At 39.0% G+C, this 26570-nt stretch overlaps 2 protein-coding genes across 5 annotated transcripts in view; one reads left to right on the top strand and one right to left on the bottom strand.

Moving 5' to 3' along the window:
* LOC137255985 (polypeptide N-acetylgalactosaminyltransferase 11-like) overlaps positions 1 to 3968 on the bottom strand; it is a 30503-nt gene extending 26535 nt beyond the window's left edge. Inside the window, exons 1-4 of one of the 2 annotated variants that reach the window (XM_067793620.1) lie at positions 3886 to 3968; positions 2213 to 2517; positions 1588 to 1669; positions 728 to 894 (exon numbers count right to left, since the gene is read on the bottom strand). In XM_067793620.1, coding sequence (XP_067649721.1) covers positions 728 to 894; positions 1588 to 1669; positions 2213 to 2483 — 520 coding nt within the window. In that variant the 5' untranslated portion in view covers positions 2484 to 2517; positions 3886 to 3968. Of the gene's footprint in view, positions 1 to 727; positions 895 to 1587; positions 1670 to 2212; positions 2518 to 3699; positions 3783 to 3885 lie in introns of those variants that run through there. The other variant, XM_067793622.1, reaches the window with a different exon arrangement.
* Positions 3969 to 4371: 403 nt separating this feature from the next.
* Positions 4372 to 25358, top strand: LOC137255984 (polypeptide N-acetylgalactosaminyltransferase 11-like). Of its 3 annotated transcripts, none has more exons than XM_067793617.1 (13): positions 4372 to 4447; positions 7564 to 7901; positions 10550 to 10631; positions 11763 to 11929; positions 12942 to 13066; positions 14500 to 14744; positions 15571 to 15688; positions 16800 to 16952; positions 17456 to 17587; positions 18641 to 18733; positions 22299 to 22406; positions 23286 to 23438; positions 24033 to 25358. In XM_067793617.1, exons 2-13 carry the CDS (start codon positions 7631 to 7633, stop codon positions 24162 to 24164), a joined length of 1779 nt encoding a protein of 592 aa, XP_067649718.1. In that variant the 5' UTR covers positions 4372 to 4447; positions 7564 to 7630; the 3' UTR covers positions 24165 to 25358. The 3 variants fall into 3 exon arrangements, with proteins under 3 accessions (XP_067649718.1, XP_067649719.1, XP_067649720.1); XM_067793618.1 differs by lacking the exon at positions 4372 to 4447 and adding an exon at positions 4635 to 4681; XM_067793619.1 differs by lacking the exon at positions 4372 to 4447 and adding an exon at positions 4640 to 4726.
* The last annotated feature ends 1212 nt before the right edge of the window (positions 25359 to 26570 follow it).

Genomic DNA, 26570 nt, shown 5'->3' with positions numbered 1-26570 from the left:
TGGTTGTTGTGTTGAAACCACACACGCGGAATAACACAGGAGCTGTGTCATCATTTGGCCTATTTACATCTGTTTTCCTCTTTGTCAAGTTTGACCTACATTCAAGACGGCTCGCTGTGAAAGATTTGGTAGAACTGTTTCCCACTGAAAACCAAGGCTTTGATGAGTTCATATTATATTTGTGACCCATTACTTTAGGTTTGTCTCAGTTGCCATGGTCTAGAAACCTCTATTGTGAATCCTTGTACCTTGCTCTTTGGTCAGTACATATTATTGAATATTTTAGACTTGTCAGTGTTACATTTTGCTGGTTCTGATGGGATTTCTTATACCTTTCATCAAGGCAGTTATTAACCGTAACACAGTCATCATCCGAAATGAGCATGAGCTGGATAAAACTAATCCAAATACAGATTTCTAAAGGGGCAAGCTTTCAGTATAAAATCTTTAAGCGTCATTCAGATAAACAAGGGAGAAAATTCTATGGATGTAAATACTCTTTATACAATGAATCTCGATAATGTGGCAAGTCTTGATTTCCACAGCTTCAGTTTCAGAAAATAAAGAAATTCCTAGGCCTTCTGTTCATTATATTTTTTTCTGTTATGAAGTGTGTTATTCTGAAGAAAAATATTCATTTCAGCAACTAGCTGTAAATAGAAACATTTCATATGTATCCATAGACTTATCTCCCTTGTCCTTAGCCTTGAGTTGACAGGATGCCTACCAAGGTCACTGTGATCATCGATCAGTATGATCTCCTTGAGAAGGTGCTCTGGTGTCCGGGCTATCACAGTGTGGATTGTACGCAGCAAGGCCGATCTCGCTTCGTTGATATAGCAGATGATGATGCTAGCTGTCGGCAGGTTGTCGGAGAAAACGTTGTCCCTGCATCTGAAACACAACAACCATTCTCTGCCTGTAAGTCAGGAACAGGAAATAACCTGAGTGACTTAGTGACCATCAGTAATCAATGGAGTCTGGACCAGACAATCAAATGATCAACCGAATGAGCACTGGTCTATACAACTGCAATATGAAGACATGTGTCGACCAAGCCAGCAAGCTAGTTAGTTACCTCTTACAAGAAACATGGATTACTGTAGACCCACTGTAACACTGTTCTTCACAAGTCACCTACAAGTCAGCTAGTCTTACTGTTAGTCGCCTCTTATGACAAGCATGGGCTACTGAACACCAACTGTAACTCAGATGTTCACAGGTCATCACAAAGTCAGCTTCTCTGAACACCTGATCCAATTACTTGCATGGCTTGCTGCAGACAACAGGTGGAAGCCCTGAGTGAGTGAGCAAGAGAGAGAGACAGGAAGAAACAGAGAGAGAGATACACCAGGAGAAAGAGAGAGAGACAGGAAGAAACAGAGAGAGAGATACACCAGGAGAAAGAGAGAGAGACGGAGAAAGAGAGAGAGAAACAGCAAGAAAGAGAGACACATGGAGAAAGAGAGACACAGATAGAAAGAGAGAGGGAGACAGGGAGAAAGAGAGAGAGAAAGGGAGAGAGTGAGACAGGGAGAAAGAGATTGTCAACAGAACTACACAGACACGACACTGTAGTATACATACTGAGGTTTCCTGGTGTCGGGAATAGGACGAACATAATCCAGTCTGTCGCTGATGAGGATGTTGAACGCATGGCGGTGGTAGCCTGAACATTGTTGACAGCATTACACAACAACGCTATTAGTGAGTGTAATTAGTTTTGCAATATTCCAACAATATCAAAGCGAGGACACTATAAATGGGTTCCACACACTGTACCCACGTTGGAAATCAAACCCGAGGCTTTAGCATGATGAACGGACCTTTCTAGCACTTTGCTAGCCCCATTATCCCAACATTGATAGGATATGATATAACCATTGACCAAAATTTAAAGCGATACACCCAGGGATTCCAGTATTTGGTTACCTTGCTATCTATGCTGCTAAGCTACCAATAATCGACAGAGAATCTCCAAAGTTCAGATCCTATATATTCCAATATGATACGTTTCTACACATGGTCAGGGGAATTCATTTAACACCAAGATCAATCTAATTTCATAAACATCTCTTTTTTCTTTTCTTAATTCGAAAACATTTGCACTGGTCATCAGGTGTTTTAATCCCCACCCGACCCCCATATTTTTTTCTTACCTCAATCATGTCGTTAGGTGTTTTAATCCTCTATATATATCACATTTTCTTACCTTGATCATGTTTGCGCTGGTCATCAGGTGTCTCTATCCTCCCTAAATTATGCAGATACTCTAAACTGTACTGGGATGATTTCCCACTATCATAAGCATCGTCAGCATCATCAGCTGGAAGGGGCATTGGAGGAACTCCCTTGTGGGCTCGTGGTCGAAAAGGTCTCGGGCGACGACTGATGTTGCTGGCATGACGGTGCAACAGGAAGTAAATGATGCAGAAACCGATGATGATGGCGACAGGCAGCTTGATCTGGCGAAGACGGGGCATCACCACGTGACATCTGTCAGGACTCTGTCATAATCTGGAACATATGTGTGCTGTGTTCAGGGGTAGTGGAGTAGCTTATTGGTTAAAGCGTCTGGTCGTTTTGCTGAGGACACAGGTTCAGTTGCCCACATGGGTAGCAGTGTTGCTCCAAAGTCAAACTGCAATAGTTCTCTTTCATATGAACACATTTCATAATTAGATAAACTTTCCTAATGATTTGCACTCCACCTCATGTGAACCCAAACATGAAAAGTAACTGTCAGCACTTTTTTCAATATTCCAGCAGGGGACACCAGAAATGGACTTCACATGAAGTACTGATGTAGGGAATCAAACCTGGATCTTCAAGATGACAAGCAAACATTTTAACCACTAGGCTATCCACCATCCCTGTCACTTCAACACGAGGACCTGTTGCCTGATCATCAACAAAATGTTTGTTTGTTTTTAAACCCCACACCAGCAATATTCCATCATCATGGCGGTGGTCTGTAAATGATCAAAATCAGGACCAGAGAATCCAGAGGTCAACAACGTGAGCAATGATCTACCAACTTGGGATGTACAACAACATGAGTCAGCCAATTAGCAGCAGGCTTTACTACACATTCCTTTTAGTAACAACATCGTAAATGAAACATAAAGGATTGCATCAAACACAATCAATTCACTTATTGCTACCAAGCCCTTATTACAATGACCAATTGCATTAAACTGTGGATGGCATGTTTACTCACTTTGTACATAAATTTTAAGGTGTGTCATTCACATTGCAGGGCAAAATATTTCAGTTTGACTCTCAGTATTAAGTGGTTAATTAACTGATACTTTCAAAAATTACGAAAAAAGTTCCATGAAAAGGTATTCATCTTCTAAGATATCGACAGCAAGTGAGTTTAGTTCTATCCCGCACTCTGCAATACAATGTACTCCAGCTATTTAGCAGCAGCAAACTATAAGAGGATATCACTCCAAACTGAATTTCTGAATTAAACATCCTTTTTCCTTCTTTTTTTTCCTTTAGCATAAGTCAGAGACCATATACCCATATATGGTCTCTGCATAAGCTTTTGCCTTGATTTCCATTGTGCTCAGAGGCATGTGGTTCTCTACTTTATTACATATGTGTGTAACTACCATACCAGTAAGTAACAAAAAGAGTGATATGAGGCATCAATACAGGGCTTATTGTCAACTACACATCAGAGAATCTAACCCATAAGTCTGTGGTATGATGTCATTGATGAAAACCCTTTTTGTGTAGGACAAACACTTGTCTTGAAACTGCAAACATGTGGCGTGGCAATTACTGACAGTTACACTGAACACGATATAATCACTGATTTCCCAAAAATGTCAGGCTCAAACATCTCTGCACCAACAAACACTTGTTGAAACATACTTCAGTGCATTAGAGTTCTGAGTTTGATCATTCCCACACCCAAAGCACAACGCCAAACCTCAAGTAGACTGGTCTCTGCAGCTAGAGCCGCAACGCACACAGACGGAACTCAGTTTGGAACGTGTGTTCGTAAGATAAAATTGTCCAATCTGTACGCGATGAATACGGAATTAATTAATAGATTTGAATTCAATTAAATAGATAGAACATCGCAAAAAAAAAATATATACTGATTCTGTGGAACAAGCGAGACTTGTTTCTTTAATTTATTTTGGAAACATTAACTGATGGTGGGTCAATCGAGTAACCAAACGGAGAAGTCAACTTGCCTAATTTGCCCCTTATATCATAATAGAATATCACATTTGGGAATATGTAACACAAGATGTCTGCTTTTCATTTTATTTTCATCTATGATCCTTACTGGCACTTTTGTATTTGATGCTATTTGTACAGAATTAGTATTTGATAGAAGAAGTTTTTCCTGGTGTTTACAGCGACTAGACGTGTAATATCCTGTTATTACTTCCGTCAACAAACGCACATGGGATGCCGTTTACCCGTAAGAGAAACATGTTCGGGTTGACTGACTCCAGACTTAGGTCGCTGTGTTGTGTTCATTGAGGAATCAGTCAGCCGATTCGAATGATACCATACGTGTACTTGTGACGTGTTTCAAGAGTGTAAAGCTAAAAATACAAAGGCCCGCGTCACGTCAGCATGGGAAACCGGCACCTGCTATTAAAAACACAACAGTCTAGTAATGTTACTGTCGACATCACGTGGGTCATGAACGGTTTGCCTTTCGATCATTAATATATTTCAGCAAAAACTTATTCATGTAGGGGTTTTATTTAAGCAGTTTGGCCCATTTTGATGACACTTTAATTAACTTTTGTGTAGTTTAGCAGATGTCTTAGCTTTAACATTTTTAAGAACCGCAGCTGATAATTAGAAACAACACCACAAGAATAGTGAAAGTTTTATCAGGACATGGTCATGTGTTCTATTTCAGTGCCATGGAATTGTGTCTTTCTTGTTCACTTTCCATCTGAGATAACTATAGCCATCCAAACGCATGTCAGCACCTTGCTTTCTTCCATCCAGTATATGCTCATTCTCTGCCATTGTGAGCATAAGTGTAACAGCTTCAAATCTATAAATATACTCTAAGTAAAACATCCTCCTTTTCTAGTATGTGAGATGAAGTTCCCTCCACAGAAGTCACCTGTGTCAAGTTTTAAAGGGGCACTGATGCCGAGCAATTTCCATGGACTGGTGTAAACTTTTGTTATTGTTTTTCTCCCGTGACTACCCGCATGATATCCCAGAATTCGTGACTGGTTCATGACCTCTGCTGCGCAGTCCGTATGCGCAATTGAGAGTTTAATTATAGACAGATCAACTAAGGTGAAGCCGTTTTTACTTCATTACAAATGTATTATGAAAACAAATGAAACACTTTGAAGGTTAATCATCTGCCAGTGGTAGAAATGGTAAAAAACTACCAGGACGGAAAAGTAACGAAGCCAATGGATGTCTCTGTATTTTGTCTCATAACCCTAATTAGTTTATTGTCATACTTGTATGATTTTGAAATTTAATAAAAGAACACACGGTCTGCTTATACTTGAGTAAATTTCTAACATGACAGCAACATTTATACCTTGTATAGATTGCCACTGTGGATCCTATTTCACACACATACGTGATCTAGTGTGTTTTTTCTGTCATATAGATTCTGCTGAATGCTACAACAACAAAATTAAAACAAAATGCAAATAATGAATGTAAAACAGACTAATTTTATAGCAACAATGTCAGGCTACTACCTTGTTCAGGAATGTATCAATCAATATCCACATAAAAGAACGATATTCCATTCATCTGCAGCTGGTAAATAATCCTGCTCTGTGTCGTGTGTCTTACAACAGTCTAATTTGCGAAAAAGTAACACATCGTTTCATGTCTTTCACATTGGTGAAAACCTGATAAACCTCTCATTGGTCACCCAAGATAGCACACCTGGCAACTAATTGTATGATGTCCACCATTCTAAGCAATTTAGTTAACCAATAATGAGCAATCAATCAGTCAACGCACGGGTGGTTAATTCTTTGAAGGGAGGATGTTGTTTTTACACTCGCACTTTACGACTGGGTGTAGTCAGTATAGATTACTACATCTACACACATTACCTTTTAACAAATCCGCCGTAGAAGATGAAAGTAATTAATCAGTGTGTTATTGGTTAATCCTTTGATCAATGCTTGTTTTCGTAACTCAGCTGATAAACCCTCTTGCATCACTTACATGCACATATCACATAACATACAATACATTTGCCATTACAGACCTTAATTTATAATTTTGAGTATTTACTCCTGACAGGAGAAATGCCAAATGGGAACCTTTGTTGAGTAATCTGAGTGGTGTTACTACTAATTATACCTGTTATAAATTCATTAACTGACCATCCAGAGAATTATGACATATAACACATGTAGGTTTACACCACCAAACACGAGTTACAGCAAGGAAGATGCAATCTCTGTGTCGCATACAGACTGAAAACACTTATGGGCCGAAATTGTTTTGAGGATACCAACGGAACTTCGTTACATAAGGAATACATACAGGCATTTGCTGTGTACTTGGGTAAATAGGTGTAATAAGTTTTGGGTTTTTTTACGGAAGAACATTTTCAGATTTCTCTGCTAAAGGCAAAGTCATTGTTTTTAGTTTACAAATCCAGCCTCTTGAATGTTTAGGCGAAGAAATTCTGCTAATATGGACAGGAGCCCACTCCCTTTGTCCGTCACGGTCGAGAGAGCAGACGCTGACCAATTTGCAGTTTGGTTTCGTAATTAGACTGTTGGCGAGATACATTATTCGCGCCGCATCAGTGCCCCTTTAAGGACTATCAATAAAAACATTGTGTGGTACTCGATTCTGACTGGCTGAGAGCTCATCAAAACCATAAATCACAGTTTAAGGGCCACTAATTAAAGTAACTGATTCATTGCGTATGAAAACAATGAACCCATTGACTCATTTGTAAACAAACATGTCGGACATTGGCAATTTCTTGCTCTGTAGGACCTTAGATGTTCTTGAAATAAAATGCAAATGGTTTGAAGAAGAGGTTCCTGACCCTTATCCCACTGAATAAGCAGAGAAATTCATCTGCAGCACCAAAGCGACAGTATTCCGCCATACTTCAAACCACGTCTAGATCTAGTGGGCATAATGTCGAGTCTACGCATTGGCTCATATGTTCTAACATATCCACTTCAGTCCTTGCCATAATGTCGAGCTTTCCACTTCCACTGTCCATGTTTCCCGCATAAAAGCTGGCATGTCAGGTATTTTCCAAGTGGGGAATGGTGCTGTGGTTATCAACAGGTATTTCCATGAAGTTAGCAGCAACTGAACTTCAGAGTAGTCAATTGGTTACAGCATTTGCAAATCGTGTAAAATCCTGGTTTGATTCTCTACATGGGTGTACCGGTTTCTGGTGTCCTTGTCATTATATTGCTGGAATATTGCTAAAGGTGGCTGAAGTTAAGCACTCACTCATGCCTGCTCATCCGCCCACCCACCCCCCGGCCCACCTTGAGCCTTGTCATGCAATTGTGTTTACAGATCTATGTACTATTATTTCTGTTTTCTATGCAGATAAACTGGAACAGACTGAGAATACTATTCTGTGGACAATTCCAGTAAGATGATTATTTGAGAGAAGATGTTCTGGAGACTCTGCTGCCAAGCTGGTGTAGTCTGTGTGACGGCCTACTTGACATTGAAACTACTCCAAACAGAACAGTTTGACACCTTTTCAGATAAAGTTCTGGTTCCACAGTTAAGTGCAGTGTTGAATATACTTGAAACAACAAAGCATGAACATTCATCTGATGGACATCTCGTCAAATCTGCATGGACCAAAGAAGATGACATTGAACTATTTAAAGTTGGTATGGTGAGAAATGAAACTGATGAAAATATCTTAAGTGAAGGTAAATACCCAGCTCCCTGACTTCTTAAGCCTAAAAATAATGTTGTGGTTCTGATTTCCTGACCGACTCCTGATTCTGATGCCAGCCTTATTCTTTTGAAGATGTATGAATAAAATAAGCTTTCAGATACCATTGTTTTTTACCAGCTCTGATGGACATCGGTCATTCTGATTGAGAAAGTCAACATAATGGCCGCAACCTTGATTGAATAAACACGCACACATTGATAAAAGAGTTATTTATTTGTACTTTACTACTAAAAAATGTGAAAAAAAACAATCCAGGGTACGTACCCTAAATTTTAAAGAAGTGTAATCGGAACCACAACGTTTATATATGTTTGACCTTACTATTTCTTACATTGTCAGGATTATCACTTGTGCCTGATTACTTTTTTGGTTGACAAAGCTGGAATGAATGGTTTTGATTGTCATGGGTGGAGAAACTCGATGAGAATATATTTGTTCGTACCCTTTTGTCAATGACTCATATCATCAGAACAATCTGTCCTCAGTCACGGAACATCCAGGGTAGAATTGATCTTCTGCAACCCATGCTTGTCATAAGAGGCGATTAGCAGGATTGGGTGGTCAGGCTCGCTGACTTGGTTGCCATTTGTGTAAATGATGTAATTCATTGGATTGTCTGGTCCAGATTTGATTATTTAAAGACCGCCATATTGCTTAGAGCAGCCATCATCATCATCATCATCATCATCATCATCATCATCATCATCGAACCGTGAAGGTCCCAGGGTAGAATAGGCCTTCAGCAACACATGCTTGCCTTAAGACGACTATGCTTGTCGTAAGAGGCGACTAGGTGGTTATTTACAGACCGCTGACATTTAGAACATAACCTAGTTTTTCAACCAATCACAAAGTTGGATTTGCCTGTTGAAATTTGCTCTTAATGATTAAGAACTCAAAGCTAAATTGCGCTTCATGACACAACCACATAGGCTCTCATTGCATGGAGATTCAACTGTAGATTGATTGGTGATGTTTTGCTGCAAGTTTTCAGTACGACACGGGGGACCGAGCTTGTTGCTGATGTCCTGCAGGATACCGAACCATTCCCATCGTCCTGCAGGATACCGAACTGTTCCCTGACAGCGTTACTATGGTGTTTATTGCGGCTTGTAACTGCCTTGTCGTTAAATCCACTGTTGGACAATGTTGTACAACATGTCACGCGACCCGAGTGGTTGGAGATGTTTCTCCCATCTGTACATATCCCTGCTTCGTCATAGTATTTCTTGTACATTCCAGAAAGTTTATTATTTGGTATGCAGCTAGCACTGATCCTAAGGAGGTCATCTTTGGGATTAAGCGGTTTCCGCCACAGGGGGCCCTTTCCGAGGAATCAGTGACAAGTACTTGTCATACACTTTCACAAGATAGTTCTGGTTTTCAGGCTGTTCATAGTGAATGAAAGGCTTGATGTCAATTCGACGATGTTTAAGTCCACCTTGAACATTTTTAGGAACACAAATACTTGATGTACTTCTTTCCATTGGAATTTTGTTTCACTTCAAACTGATCGGCTTCACAGTTCTTATGTTTCTGATATCCTCGAAAGGCGAAGGCTTTTCCATTATAGAAAAACACAGTGTTACTAAGCCCTTCCGCTGTGGTCAAAGCAAAAACTTATTACGATCATCTTCTTCGGCGACTGGATCACATTGTTTCTTTTCCACACCAACGTCTTTAGCCGTTAACTCTTTCATATGAGCATCCAGTGTCTTTCGGAAATCGGCAAAGGTAGGGTCATCATCCTTGAAAAAGTTAATATCAGGCCTGTTGCAATGCTGCCTCAGATGTCTCTGTAATGCAGATACGATCTGGGTCAGTGTGTTGGGGGATACGGCAACTTGTCTTTCCTCCGAATTTCAAGAATGAAACGTTGCATACAGAAATCCAAGTCTCTATTTTCCAACGTAAATCCAAGTCTCTATTTTCCAACGTCGAAATATCTTCTGGAATAACACCAAATTCCAGAAGTGTAGTAGCAAGTTGATTTCTATAACGCACCCAGTCTTTCCAAACATTGAGAGCCCTCTGATTATTCTGTCGAGTTTTCTTTGGAATAGCGCCTTTCTGCTCACGTTTGATGTCAGCAGAGGAAAGAGGAGGCACGAAACGACCATCTTCGTCTTCAGTTTTCACATGCTCTTGTTTTGGAATAAATGTCAGCTGGGTTAGACTGGGAACTTCTAAATCTGTATTTGTAAACAATTCTTCAAACAACAAATCAGACTGTCCCTCTCCAACTAAGTCGCCATCTAACACATCCATACTCGTTGACGACATGTGCCAAATGAAAGAGTTTGAAAAAGACATCATGGTAACTGTCAATCAAAAAGTAGGCAAAGTTCTAAGTCAGTTAGAATCTATGCGCTCGCTCCGCCCCTTCTTAGCCACTAAGATTTCTCTTCATAGATTCTAACTATTACATAGCTGGAATATTGCGGCGTAAAACTAAACTCACTTATCATCATCATCATCATCATCATCATCATCATCATCATCATCATTTACAGGCCACTGTCACCTACCTCGGATAATTATTGCTGAGTCCAGTATTGAGCAACTTAACTAAACTAACTAGATGGAAAACTTTACTTGAATTTCACACTTTTTGGACAGGTATGGCTCAACATGGTTTCAATGCGCTGCTAAGTGAGAGACTTGGGCAGATAAGACCTATCAAAGACTCCAGGAATACATTGTGAGTTCTATGTCATCATTGTCGTCATCATTGTCATCATCATTGTCCTCCTCATCAATTGTTTTTTAGTGTGTTTTTTTTCACTTTATTCCTTTATTTCAATGGTACAGTTACATCACTCATACACAATCATCATTAAGTTTTATGTAGGGCTATGTTCCACATCACTATATCCAATATATCACAGCTCCCAATATATCACAATACCTGATATATCACAGCTCCTGGTATATCACAATAAATATCACAATGGGGTGATTCCCATTATGACCACTCCCAGTTTGACTACCCATCCAATACACAGTCTGTTCCAGTCAAAAGGTTTTAAAGTACCAGCTCTCTCCCGTCCATCAGATACGAACGCTTATGAACACTAATAGCTGTACCAGGTTCGCACAATATTTATTCAGCTAATTACATAGGTTATTGTTGAGGAAGAGTTCAAGTATACACATATACTGAGTTAGACGGTATATTATACACTACATAGAAATACACAGACACGGATATAGCTTTTTGAGACACGGGGGTCCACACTGTTTAGAAAGAGGGATCGCACACTTCATTTTCACCTGTTTGCAATGGTTATTTGGCAACTTGACTCCTGAGAGTTTCTAGGACTTCGGTCCTGCCCCACAATGAAACACATAACACATGTGGTCTTACCTTGGGCAAATGAGTTTGTTCAAGATTGCCTCTGTTCACCCTGCAGAAAATGGGTACCCGGTGGAATAAATCATGTAACCTCTAACCTTGTAGCGCCTAACAGGCAGCTTGGGTTAATTGGGATAATGATAATCAGATTGTTCCAGCACTTCGAGCATGCATAGTGCATGGAGTAATGTGCATGATAAATGGGCTATTATTATTACTTAGTAAACTTTCAGGACAAATGGTGTTATGTGCACCCCAAAACACAGCCATATCAGATAGTATATACTCAAATATGTTTTATTGAGACATTGTATGATGTAGTTGAGATTAATAATATGATGTACCATTTGAGATAACCATCCAGTGTTCGAGGGAGAAATACAAAGCGCCTTTGAGGAAATGAGCTGGATGTTGGTGCTTTACAAATATTAGCATGATTAGCATTATGAAAATAATAATGGCTTTGTCTGTTGTCAGATGCCAGGAGCAAGAGTACATAGATGACCTCCCCATGGCTAGCGTCATCATGTGTTTCTACAACGAAGCCTGGTCTACTCTCATCAGATCTATACAGACAATCCTAATACGGACGCCGGCAAAGTACCTCCATGAGATCGTGTTGGTGGATGATGCAAGCACATTTGGTAAGTCAGCAGTCATTTTTTGTCTGAAAAAAAATGAGCTAGTGTGAGTGAGTGAGTGAGGTTAGTTTTACACTACCTGTTACAATATTCCAGCAATATCATGGTGGGGACACCAGAAATGGCCAGTTTCACACATGTGGGAAATTAAAACCTGTGACTTCAATTGTGATGAGCAAACACTTTAGCCACTAAGCTACCCACCACACTGTGAAAGATGGTAACTTTATAAACCAAATAATTAAATAAAGTCAGCGAGTGAGTGCAGTGTCAGTAAACAGTAAACTTAGTCTCAGTACTTTTCATTACACTCCACTACTGAATCTAACAAAACGTAGTAGGAGGTCGCGTCAGGTAACCTTTGAGTGACCGCTGACCGTCCAGTCAACGCGAGAAGGCTGAACAGATTTAACCAATCAGACAACAGCTACTGTTCACTAGTCACTGACACTGATTTCTCAATAGACTTGTAGTATATATTCTTAGATCTTCCTGATGATATGGTTACCATTAGCTAGTATTTCTGTAAGCAGACATCCTTGAATATTGACAAAAACATTGTTTTCAGCGACTGTTTACTCAGTGTTGACAGTGCTGTAGTCTCAGTAGCAATCGTATGGAAAATAGCATTCAGAATTGTTCGGGTACAAACCTTTACGGGGTAAAAGTTCAAAAGGTATTTGCGATTGTCCATGGTAAGCTGTGTTCTGATTGGTCAATCTCAAAGGTTACCTGACACGACCTCCTACTAGGTTTTGTTAGACTCAGTAGTGGAGTGCAACAAAAGTACTGAGACTAAGTTTACTTGGACTGTAAGTGAGCGTGGTTTTACATTGGTTATATTTCTGCAGTACAAATATCACAAACAACCTTGACCTTCCTCACTTGGGATACTTCAGCCAACAGGTGACGTACCTGAAGTTCTGTTAAAAGTGATGTTTACTTCAACTCACCTGAAACTGTAGTAACCATGGTAACTATGCACATGATATAAAGTGTGATGTATATGTTGCAGATCACCTCAAGACTCGACTGTCCAGGTATGTACAGGACTTGTCGAAGGTGAAACTAGTGCGCAGTACGGAGAGGCTAGGACTGATTCGAGCCAGAATACTGGGAGCTAGACACGCCACTGGACAGGTTGGATAATTTAGTTGGAAAATGTAGAGCTTTAAAAATTTGTCAGATTGAGGAGAATTTGTTTCTTTACTGCAAATTTGGAAGAACAACACATAGTGATTTTCCCATGAATTTGAAATTTCTTCCAAAATGGTGGATGGTTTTTCCCTGATTCAAAATATAACCTAAGGACTATGGTATGGCAAGCAAACGCTTAACTACTAGGCTATCTCAATGCACCCTGGTTCATGGTTGCTTTTAAACAAAGTAGAAAATGTATGCAATTGATGATTGAATCAGTTTAGTTTTACACCGCTTTTAGCAATATTCCAGCAATATCACAGTAGGGACGTCAGAAATGGGCTTCGCACATTGTACCCATTTGAGGAATCAACCCCACATCTTCGGTGTTACTGGCAAAATACCTTAACCATAAGACTACACCACAACCTCTGCAATTGATGACTTTGAAAATAATATTTGTCTTGACAAACTGTATATAAGTCAAGACTGGCAGTGTTCAGCTGTATATGGTTTTAATGATTACTTCTTGGTTGAAGATTAGCATTGCAATAACATGGTCCACGTACACAAATCTGTCTTGATACTAGGATGATTGATTGCAACTCCCATACTCTAACATACACTTATATTTGTGCAGGTGGACCCAAATGTGTAACATAATTCACATGTTTGAAAATCTGGGTGAGAATTGGTCTTCAACAACCCATGTAAGATGCAGCGAACAGGATTGGATGGTCAGACTTGTTGACATGGTTGACACCAGTCCTCATATCCCAACAGCAGAGATTGATTCTCATGCTGTTAATTATTCGATTGTCTGGTCAGATTCCATTGTTTACAGACCACTACGTAACGGGAATATTGCTGAGTGCAGCATTAAGACACAAACCAACCAACTCAATTTATGTACATTCTCTTGTACACACCAGTGTTTGCAGTTCCTTGATTTTACCAGTTGACCATCAGGGCCTAGTGTCTCCTTCAAGCTTTAAAATCTACAGGCACCGTTTCTATAAAGTCAGTTAGTGAAGCCTGTGGTGTACAGATAAGTCTTTGCTTTGCACAAAGCACTGAAATACTTTCAAGTGAAAATATATGTTATCAAATCATGAAAGATTCCTGGATGTCTACAAAGAAAAAATTATTGGAAGACTCTGGTTGAAAAAAGATATTGACAGAGACTAGTTTATTGAAGCACATGCAAATATCAACCAGCCCAATACAATAACAACTGCCGCTGGACCTCCGTTGATTATTTCAAATGCTGGTCCACACTCCACTGTTTACAGACTACCTCCATATAGCAGAGTTTAGCAACAAACAAACAAACAAAGATCAAACTTCTTCATGTTTAGCATTGTGACTGTTCCTTCAACAAACAACCGCAAACAAATATCAAACTTCTTCTTCTTCTGACTGTTCCTTCACAGGTGCTGGTGTTCCTCGACAGTCACATAGAAGTGAACAGTCAGTGGCTGGAGCCACTGTTGTCACGGATCAAGGAACAGCGGACCACAGTGGTGGTGCCGGTCGTGGACATGATTGACGCTGACACCTTCATGTACCGCTCGTCGCACCTTGTCCGTGGAGGATTCACCTGGTCCCTGCTTCACAGATGGGACGGGCTGCCACCAAGATACCAGAAAAACATTGATCGACTAATTGATCCCATTGAGTAAGTACTGAGACACGACAGCCAAAGAGCATGTTTGTCATTATGAATAATGAGTAAGTGAGTTTATTTTTATGCCACTTCTAGTAATGTTCCATTAATATCACAGTGTTTAACACCAGAAATGGGCTTCACACATTGTACCCATGTGGGGAATCAAACCTGGATCTTCGGTGTGACGAGTGAACACTTGAACCACTGGGCCACCCAACCACCCCTTATTAAGAAGAAGGCTAGTCTGGGGTTAAAGCAGTCACTTGTTGCACTGAAGTCTCGCTTTCCGTTTAAGATGTAGTTTGAAAGTGTGTGATTTTAAGTTTTCAAAAGTATTAACCAGCCACACTAGCCTTTTTTGTAGTTAATTTTAGATTTCAGTTGCCAGGTTGAACAAGTAGGGGCATATGGGATGTAGAAAGTTTCTCACCTAAACATTGGTCATCAACAGTGGGAATTGGGTGAGGGTCTTATGCCACTTTTAGCAATATTCCAGCAATATCAAGACAAGAGAACACCAGAAATCTGCTCCAAATATCGTCCCAATCTGGGGAATCAAACTTTGGTATTCAATGTGGCAATAGGCTGCCTCATTCTCCCTGTTCACAAATGCAGGAACATAGTGAGAGAGTGAGTTTAGTATTTACGCCGCATTCCAGCAATATCATGGTGGAGGACACTAGAAATTGGCTTCACAGCTGTGCCCATGTTGGGAATCGAACCCAGACCTTCAGCATGATAAGTGAACGCTTTAGGGCCAAGGCTACCTCACTGCCCAACAGGAGTATATGATCATGATGTATTAATACCATTATGATGTATGTATCCATTCCAGAACTCCAACCATGCCGGGTGGATTGTTTGCTATGGACCGATCTTACTTTCATGAGCTTGGAGAGTATGATTCTCAAATGGATATTTGGGGAGGTGAAAATATTGAAATATCCTTCCGGGTAAGAAACATTTATCTTATTTTCTGGAAAAAAGCTTGCTTAAGCCGTAGCTTAACATCAGGTGGTAGCCTGTGGTTGTGATTTGAGACATAAGCATTTAGACCTATAGTCCATATGACTCAAAGCGGACCAATGAATTTGAAATTCATTAATTTGAAATTCAACATTACATGCCCAGTGAAATGCTGATCAAATCAAAACATCAGACCAACTCTGTGAGTTTTTTCAGAATTTATGGCCTAAAAATGAAAAAGTTGGTTTAACAAACTGTAATTAAAGTAATGGCTAATTTTGTGCATAACAGTCAGCCATTACCTTCATTTTGAAACCATAGTTCACAGAAAAGCTGTACTAACCCAAATCATTTCGGTTTCAGTTTCTGGTAGAGATTAATAGAGAAAGGATAACCACCCATTAGCCCATTGCCCATCACTCACTCTCAAAAAGTCATTTTTTCTGTTTTGTGTCTAAAAACTACAAGGGACATAATAGTGATCAGTATATGTCAAAAAATGGGATCACTATAAAATCATGTGAATCGTGTATCATATTTTGCTAAACTTGCCGACAATACACTGGTGCATTATTGAATCATGACATCCCTTCACACATGTAGGTAATGTGGTGAACGAGATATTAGTCATCACAAGACATTGGGGTATAATATTTCTAAAACAGTTCCAGAAAATGAAACATGGCCTCTCAAATGGTATCTCTTGGATAATGGTATGCCCTCAGATAATATCATATAAAATATGTTCAGTATAGTATTTGATGACTTCCGGCCATAATCAAAGATTTTGATCGCTTGATTAAGAGTTAGACGGGGACAGTTTTTTAAGGACAGAAGCACATTAAACTTTTAAAAACACTGTGTCCAGATATTATCAAGCAGGCACTGCTTATGATGTATTGAGGTTGTGACACTTGGGTGACCATTCAGTATTTAGTTTCAACCCCAGGCATTATGTATAGATATGTGACAAAACATTAGAAGACATCATGTCCTTAGGATTACGTCATCTAAAGAGGGGTGGGTGTCTCAACAAAATGTCTTTTCCCATGTGTTTTCAGATGACCTAACATGACCTCTATATTACTACTTCTCCAGATCTGGCAGTGTGGAGGTCGGATGGAAATAGTCCCGTGTTCTCGAGTGGGTCATGTATTCCGACACTTCCGACCGTATGGTTCACCCAGTGGGATCGATACAACAACAAGAAACTCACTCAGGGTGGCACTTGTATGGATGGACAAGTATAAGGTTAAACAGAGATGAGAAACGAAAGAACATTCTGATTCATATTTTTGTGGTGTATGGTCATAGAGAGCCCAGGTGACAAATCAGTTGAAGTCAAGCAGTTTTGGGCACAGAGTCCTTGGATTGACGCCTGTGTGTGGCAGGTAGAATCCTGAGGGTCAACAGGACTTGAAGATGCAGATTACAATCCATCTTCAGAAAACCCATGTTTGAGAGGCGACGAACAGAATTAGATGGTCAGGCACACTGACTTGGTTGAAGCATGTAATCATTTATCCCACTAATGATATGATGATGCTCATGTTGTTGATCACTGGATTGTCTGGACCAGACTCGATTATTTACAAACTGCCACCATATGGGTGGAAAATTACTGAGTGTGACGTAAAACTCACTCACTCACTCACTCACTCACTCACTCACTCACGCACTCACTTACTCACTCACTCACTCATTGGGATGAATTGTTATACAGAGACATAAGGGTCATGTTCTGTTTGTGGCAGGATTTTTTCTATGAACTGAAGCCTCTGGCTCGAAACATGGATGCTGGCGACATCACAGAGAGAGTGGAGCTCAGGAAACGGCTCGGTTGTCAAAGCTTCAAGTGGTACCTGGATAATGTATACCCAGAACAGGTGGGTAGATCTACCTGGATAATGTGTTCCCAGAACAGGTGGGTGGACCTACCTTGATAATGTGTACCCAGAACAGTTGGGTGGATCTACCATATAATAATGTATACTCAGAACAGTTGGGTGGATCTACCTTGAGAATGTGTACTCAGAACAGGTGGATCTATCTATCTGGATAATATGTACCTGTAACAAGTGAGTGAACCTTCGTGGATAATGTGTATCCCAAAGAGGTGGGTTAGTCATATCCCACTTTTGTAGATAGATGCTCACACTGTTGATCACTGAATTGTCTGGTCCAGACTGGATTATTTACAGACCGCCGCCATATAGCTGGAATATTGCCAACCAAATACAGCAGGAACACTGATGAGGACTTCAAAAATGATTACTAGCTAATTATCCTCATTTGGTGGTGGTATTAACATGTACTCACATTGTCCATGTGTCCGTGCACATTCATCTTTTCCGCAGCAGAACTTCAAAACTGTTCTATATTTCTTCACCAAACTTGGCATATAGGTAGATCTGGTGGTGTCCTGGTGCCTTGTGTTTCCATGGCAACAACTTTGACTTGGCCAGAAATTAATCTTCTTTTATGGAGCAGAGCTGTAAAACCAATGTGATACTTTTTCATCAAACTTGGCACATAGATAGGTCTTTTGGGGTACTGGTGCCATCTGGTACTTTTGGTATTCTGAATAAAATATTGTTTTGTGTTTCCAAAACAACAAATTTGGCCTCACCTGAACTTGATGGTAGTGCTCCTTTCTGGAGCAGAACTTAAAAACCATTCAGGACTCTCCCTTCACATTTCCATTTACACACCAAAACATTTGACGTCATCATAACTAGTAGACATATTCATGAAGAGTATTTTGCCATATTGATTGGGGATACTGATCACTTTGTCTTCTTGTATATATATCTTTAAATATTCCAGTTTGGGGAGAAAAATGTGTGTTTCCTTACTTTGAAAGGCATTTAATCAGAATTACAAGAAAAAATTGAGTTATCTATACAATCCTGTTTAATTGCTGTCTGTTATACATCCAGGTGGTTCCTGGACAGAAGGCCAAATATCCAGGAATGCTAGGAACACCCTTCAATATGAGACCTGATCAACCTCATGAAGTGCAGAGAGGGCAGGTGAGTATAAGTAGACTGACCGCTTGTCTCTAAAATGGACATACCTTCTTAACAGTCTAAATTAACTATCCTGAAAATATACTACCTCTCAAAAGTGTAGACTCACTAGTGTAAATACACTAGAGGTGTGACAATATAGAAAATTTACGATATGATATGTATCGCGATATCTTGGAACGATGCAATTCAATTTGATGCACTTCACGATATTCTATTTTTAGTTATTTTCTTTAAAAACGTATATTTTTATATGAAGTAACAGTGTAAATTTTCACATAATCGTCAATTTCTAGTGAAAATTAACAATTTTATGGTCAGTGATACGTATCACGATACAAAAATAGTATCAATATATTTATCGTCTGATAAAATATCACAATTATCGATACTACGATATGTCGTCACAGCTCTAAAATACACACATTTACTTCGGTCAGCTGTTCTAAGCTAGATTGTGCCAAATATTCCATGCTTTTTAAAGGCACTGTTTACACATGAAGAGATGTATCATTGAACAATTTGTAATGTTGAAAAGATTATTGTCGTGTATTCAATATATGATAAAAATGAGTGTAAACTGACAAATTCTTAAAGGGGCACTGATGCGGAGCGAATAATGTTTCTTGCCAACCGTCGAATTACGAAACCAAACCCCAAATTGGTCAGCGCCCGCTCCTTCGACCGTGACGGACAAAGGAACTGGGCCCCTGTCCATATTAGCAGAATTTCTTCACCTAAACAGTCAGGAGGCCGGATGCCCATCATATACCATTTGTTTAAAAATATCCATGGTATCCCTTGTCTGATCGTAACCAAATATCCCAGCAGTGTAGTTCTTTTCGGATGCTTGGATGGTATGGTTACTGATCCAATTTGATCCTATTTCTGTGTTTTTAACCTCGATATTTAATCATGTTACATGAAAATATGATGTCTACAGGCACGTAGCAAGCCATTTGTTTCAGTACGGAAGATTGCAAAGCTTTATATGTATAGGTAGTTTTGAGTGGTGGTTCAGCTGTGACAGCAAACATCATACGTAAATTTTGGTAGCTATGGTAGCTACAATGGTTTATTATTTATGATAATAAAAACACAGAGTTAGATTTATTTGAATTCGTAAACAAAAAACGATGACTTTGCCTTTGGTAGAGAAATCTGAAAATTTTCTTACGTAAGAAAACCCCTTATTTCACCTATTTACCCAAGTACACAACAAATGCCTGTGTGTATTCCTAATGTAACGAAATTCCGTTGGTATCCTCAAAACAGTTTCGGCCCATAAGTGTTTTCAGGCTGCATGCGACACAGAGATTACATCTTCCTTGCTGTAACTCGCGTATGATGGTGTAAACCTACACGTGTTATTTGTCATCATTCTCTGGATGGTCAATTAATGAATTTATAACAGGTATAATTAGTAGTAACACCACTTCGGTTACTCAACAAAGGTTCCCATTTAGCATTTCTCCTGTCTGGAGTAAATACTCAACATTATAAATTAAGGTCTGTAATGGCAAATGTATTGTATGTTATGTAATATGTACATGTAAGTGATGCAAGAAGGTTTATCAGCTGAGTTACAAAAACAAACATCGATCAAAGGATTAACCGATAACACACTGATTGATTAATTACTTTTATCTTCTAGCGGATTTGTCAAAAGGCAGTGTGTGTAGATGACTACACCCTGTCGTAAAGAGTGAGTGCAAAAACAACATCCTCCCTTCAAAGAATTAACCACCCTTGCGTTGATTGATTGATTGCTCATTATTGGTTAACTAAATTACTTAGAGTAGTGGACATCATACAATTAGTTTGCCAGGTGTGCTATCTTGGGAGACCAATGAGAGGTTTATCTGGTTTTCACCAACGAAAGACGGGAAACGATGTGTTACTTTTTCGCAAACTAGACAGTTATAAGACACGCGACATAGAGCAGGATTATTTACCAGCTGCAGATGAATGGAATACAATTTCTTTTACGTGGATATTGATGGATACATTCCTGAACAAGGTAGTAGCCTGGCATTGTTGCTATAAAATTAGTCTGGTTTACATTCATTATTTGCATTTTGTTTTAATTTATTTGTTGTAGGATTCAGCAGAATCTGTATGACAGAAAACACACACTAGATCGCGTATGTGTGTGAAATAGGATCCACATTGGCAATCTATACAATGTATAAATGTTGCTGTTATGTTAGAAATTTACTATGAGTATAAGCAGATCGTGTGTTCTTTTATTAATTTTCAGAATCATACAAATATGACAATAAACTAATTAGGGTTATGAGACAAAATATAGAGATGTACATTGGCTTAGCTATTTTTCCGTCCTAATAGTTTTTAACCATTTCTACCACTGGCAGATGATTAACCTTCAAAGTGTTTCATTTGTTTTCATAATACATTTGTTATGAAGTAAAAATGACTTCACCTAAGTTGATCTGTCTACAATTAAACTATCAATTGCGCTTACAGAACGCGCAGCAGAGGTCACGAACCAGTCACGAATTCTGGGATATCATCCGGGTACTCACGGGAGAAAAACAATAACAAAAGTTTACACCAGTCCACAGAAATTGCTCCACATCAGTGCCCCTTTAAAAAACTTTATATTATCTGGATAAGGTTTGGTTCCCCAAAGTTAGTAGAGAAATTCATCTTTGATGTAGCCATATATATAAACATACTATTTAGTAAGTGCTTTAAGTGAGTCTAATGATGTGGAGTATATATAAAAGAACCAATCGACTTAATATAGACTTGTCAAACATTATGAACTTGAATCGGCTTTCATGTAGACATTTGTTTCATTGTCTGTCTGTTAAATTATTACCACAGTTTAAAGATCAGTTATGTTCTAATTATTATGATATAATTATCATTATGAAATAATTAATAGCATGATATGTTTAATAAAATGACTATTAGTATACTACTATTTATAGTAACAGGGAAAGAGTATGATGAACACTGGTTACCATAAGGACAGAATTAGTTAGATTTCCATGCATTATTCCTTTAAATATAAACAAACTTTTCTGTACAATATTGCTGAAAATCTGATAATTAATATTATGTCCTTAACCTAGAGAATTTCATGGTGTTATTACTTGGAAAAGCTATGGATACAACCAGTGTATAGCTAGGATTTCTGATTAGCAACCATATATTTCAGTATTGCATCATAGCATAATAATTAGTGGTGATCTGATTACTTGAAACAGTCAAATACTGAGCCCAAACATCCAAACAGTAGTTTTCAATAATCCGACACAAATGATTTTGTCACTTCTCAGAGAGGAAGGTTTTGTTCACTGCTTGCAACTTAATGGATCAAAAAGAAACAGGGAAACTGAAGCCACTGACTGAAGTTAGTGTTAGCATTAGTGTTTGTGTCTGTTAGGTGTGATCTAGTTTTACTCAGCTCAGTACATTCTGATTGTGCACAATGTCATATCTGAGCATGTTATTTCTAACTAAATAAATATTGCTGTCTCCAATATATTAACACTGCCCTAGTCATTTTTTATACTGTGACCTTGACCCTGCTGTTCAGTTGAAGCATGTGACCTCTGACCTCTGTGTGACCCCAGCACATGAAGGCGGGAAAAAGAGATTCCTAACTCTGCAGAAATGTCACTCTCGCCATGAAGAACGTCAACAGGTATGTGTAAGGTGTAAACTATTTTGAACAGGATCAAAATAGAAAATTAATAATCATAAGAATACACTGACCATTAAAGCTGTCTTTGAAAACAAATAATAATTTTCAGTGTGTGTCAAACATCCTGTGACAAGTCTGCATCAAAGATAGGGGAAGGGGGTTCATTTCACATGAGCTTGAAAAGGTTTCGCTATAACATTCTAAGTTTACCCAAAACACTGCCAAATACAACAACAAATCACAAAGTACTTGTTGCTTTCATTGTTTTCCACTTTGTCCAGTTACACACGTCAGCTCCAGACTCACTATGTGTCAGTAGCTTGTGCTGTGAAAGTTGTTCTGCATTTTCATTGGCTGACAAGATGTCCTTCTAAGGCTGTGACTGAGTGCTCTCTCCATAACCCCAAACTATGGAAACATACACTGTCCTGTTTTTGTGGTTATTTTGACATGGAAAATATTTTTCGAACCGAAGCAAGGAAAATACATTGCCAACCTTTGCTTTGCTTGCATGTAAGAAGACTGGTCATTTTCTCTATGCTGCGCAACCCATTTGCACGTTCAGTTTGCCTGTGGTTGGACATGTCACAGTTTGCTGACAGCTACCACTCTTTTTAACTGTTGAGTGTTTCCATAATAGGCAGAAATACAAGAAAGTATTTTGTGTTTGTATTGAGATTTTACACAATTTTTTATCAATTTAAATCACAGAAGGTGACTTTTAGAATGATGTTCCCCCTATGAAAAGTTTTTTCGTTCATATTCTCCTTTAAATGAAGTTATGGTGATGAGCCATTGTACGTATGGTTTATATCATAATAGAAAGTATATTTTATTTCCTGGATAATTGATGAAGGGTACTTTTATGGTTTATTCAAGATTTGGCAAGAACTGTCTGATTACCAGTTTCTTCTATTATCAACACGCCTTTGCCTGGAGAGCTCCCAGACAAGGGGACATAACGTTGCTCAGCCGATGGCCATGAAATGTCACAAGTCAGGAGCAGCCCAAGTATGGATCTGGTTAAATGAGGTTTGTAGTTGTCATTGGTATCGTATCAGCTCACCTTGTATCAATGGTGATGTGAGGGGCAGTGGAGTAGCCTGGTGGTTAAAGTGGTTGATTACCACGCTGAAAACCCAGGTTCAATTCCCCATATGTGTACGACATGCGAAGCCCATTTCTGGTGTTCCCCACCATGAAATTGCTGGAATATTGCTTAAAGGAGCGCAAACCATACTCATTCAGCAGTGATGTGAGCTTGGGTCATAAGTCATTTGCTGTGCATCTGAAAATATATCTGCTGACAGCAACCTTTGGTTGGAGGCTGTTTTCATTGAGTTTAAAATTGCTGGATTGTCAGGTTTAGATTCAATAACTGCATGGATTGTCTGGTTTAGACTGAATAGTGGCATGGATTGTCTGGTTTAGACTCAATAACTGCATGGATTGTCTGGTTTACACTGAATAAGTGGATGGATTGTCAGGGTTAGAGTCAATAACTATATGAGTTGTCTGGTTTATCGTTTAGAATTAAAACACATTTCAGGACATTCATTTTGCTATGTTTTTGTCAATACAAATAACCTGTTTAAATTGACTTAACAAGTGTGGTATGTATTTCAGGGGGAGATAACTCAGCTGTACAACCCAGCCAGTGGCAAGTGTCTGTCAGGAGTGGGGAAGTCAGACTCAAAATTGGAACTGAATATCTGCAAAAAATCATCACAACAACATTTTATTCTCGACAACTCATGATTATGTGAGGCAATAGTAGTCTTTACATTACAATCTGGAAGGCAACAATGATGAGATTAACAGTGTCTGTATTCATATACTACCCATCAGAGGTTTAGCCGTACTTAAAGCACGCACTATATGTTATGTATATGGATGATTACAACGAAAAGGAATTTCTCCGCTAACTTGGGGAAACCAACTGCAAAACTTTATGCAGGTGAATTGCCTGAGGATCATGCAACTGATCGCTGAAAAGCATGTGCAAATATTGTTCATGAGAACAGCTGAGCTTTGTTGTAAAGTTTTTCTAAGAATTTGCCAATTTTCACTGATTTACATAATTTACTTAAGCCGTGACAAAATGGGTTATGAAGTAAGTGGCAACTTTTACAGTAGTGAGTTTAAACTTTTGGTGAGTATTATATTTGTGCAAATACATAAATGGAAGAGAATGAATCATTGATACTTTCCCATCAGGCCAAGTCTTATGTGTAGAGAATGATGTACAAGCTATGAATATATCGTCATAAAACAAAATGTGAGGTGTATACACACATAGATTAAACAAGAGTATACGCAGAAATGTGAAGCTTAGGCCAGACCAATTTTATTTCTTATTTTCTTTCTTTTATTTTTTTCAAGAATAGTAAACAAAATACAAATAATTGTCTAGCTAAAAAATTAATTCTGAATGTTTTTTTTGGCTAAAACTAAAATCTTACAAAAAATACCCATTTTGTCATTGATTTTGGCCCCATATACATTGAATAAGTTGCCAAAAGTAAAATACCTTTAGTATTTAAGAGGAATAGTACTTTTTTATTGTTTATTTTCCCTCCAGCCTTTAGGTTTTTCTGAGGACAAAAATCCATAATACAAGAAATAAAAGTGGTGTGGCCTTAAGTTAGTTTTTTGCTGCTTTAAGCAAGAATCAAGCATTACATGGTGGAGAACACTAGATTGGGCTTCACATTTTGCAGACATGAAGGGAATTAAACATAGGTGATCAGTGAACACTCTAACCACTTGGCTAATGCGGGGTGTATTAGCATTTACATCCTCTCACAGCCTGACCTTCAGTGTTTGCCCTGAGAAACTGCTGGCCCTCAGTACCCGGATTCATAAAGAACTGAGGGTTCTGATCCGGATGTGCAGACTCTATATTTTAGCTGCAATATAAGTCATTCCCAGCAAACAAAAACTTAAACTCTAGTGACTGACTTGTCTTCATTTATAACAAAATGAACATCCAAGCCAAGATCCAAGTCTTCTAAAAAGTCTGAGTCAGAATGTCCTGGATGTGTCAGAGCAGTCAGGGTCTTTGGGGATGAAAAAGCTGTCGGTCATGAGGACCTGCAGAAAACAGAACAGCTTAGGGCCCAAGTTGTTTTCAGTCGGTTTTATGCCAAAGAACAAACAGATGACCTTGGACTCATGGTCCCAGCAAGAGTTACTGTTACTTCTGATGTTACTGAGATGGAAGCTAACATTGATACGACTTCAGAAATGGTATCCTTATGAAGGACTTGTGTTCCCACAAAAGGAGTATAGCACAGAGTAAAAATGTGAGAAACATCAGTTACAAGTACAGGGTCCCGTTTCTCATAACTCTTGTAAGCCTAAGATCTCGTAAATTTTCTCGTAGGATTTGCACCTCCTGTGTCACAGTATACCAGGTACAAATGCTATGAGAAAAGTTATGAGATCTCAGGCTTATGAGAGATTTGTGATATGGGCCATGGTTGAGATGAGAAGTTGCCAGTTGCAATCATCTCTGAACTTGTTTAAAGTGAGTGAATTGGTGAGTTTATGTTTAGGCTGCTTGTAGCAATATTTCAGCAACATCACAGCAAGGGACACCAGAAATGGGTTTCACACATTGTACCCATGTGGGCTACAGAATCTGGGCGACAGTATTAAAACAATCTTCTCACAACACTTGTCATTTAGGTTTGTTGGTTTGAACTGGTGAAGGTCTTGTTTAGAACTGGTCTTCAAGCCAGAGGTGAGTAAGATGGGTGGCTTGTTAGTATAATTATGTCTAATTATGTCATTATTTTAGAATCGTACAGAACAATGCTCAAGATGTCAATCATCCGACTGTCGTTTTCAGACTTGATTATTTACAGACTGCATTAACGCAAACCTACCCAGATAGCAAACATACATAGATTGAACAAATTCATCTCCTGATGGATACTAGATCTAGTCTCTTACAAGCCAGTAAATACAATGAATGCATTTGTAGCAGGGCATGGAGTTATCCCACAGATGACCTCCTTACCTTGTCAGCTTGCTGACGGGGTTAACCTCTTTGGTCATGTGGACAAGGCATCCGACTCGGAAATTTTGTGCCTGCTACATTGGCGTCCAATGTGGGGATGAGCACGTTCATATGAAATTTGAACAAAATAAGCCTCAGCA

The sequence above is a fragment of the Haliotis asinina genome, chromosome 11 (assembly GCF_037392515.1).
Source record: "Haliotis asinina isolate JCU_RB_2024 chromosome 11, JCU_Hal_asi_v2, whole genome shotgun sequence".
NCBI lineage: Eukaryota > Metazoa > Mollusca > Gastropoda > Lepetellida > Haliotidae > Haliotis > Haliotis asinina.
Note: the sequence above shows the minus strand (reverse complement) of the source record. Positions and strands in the feature narration are given on the sequence as shown.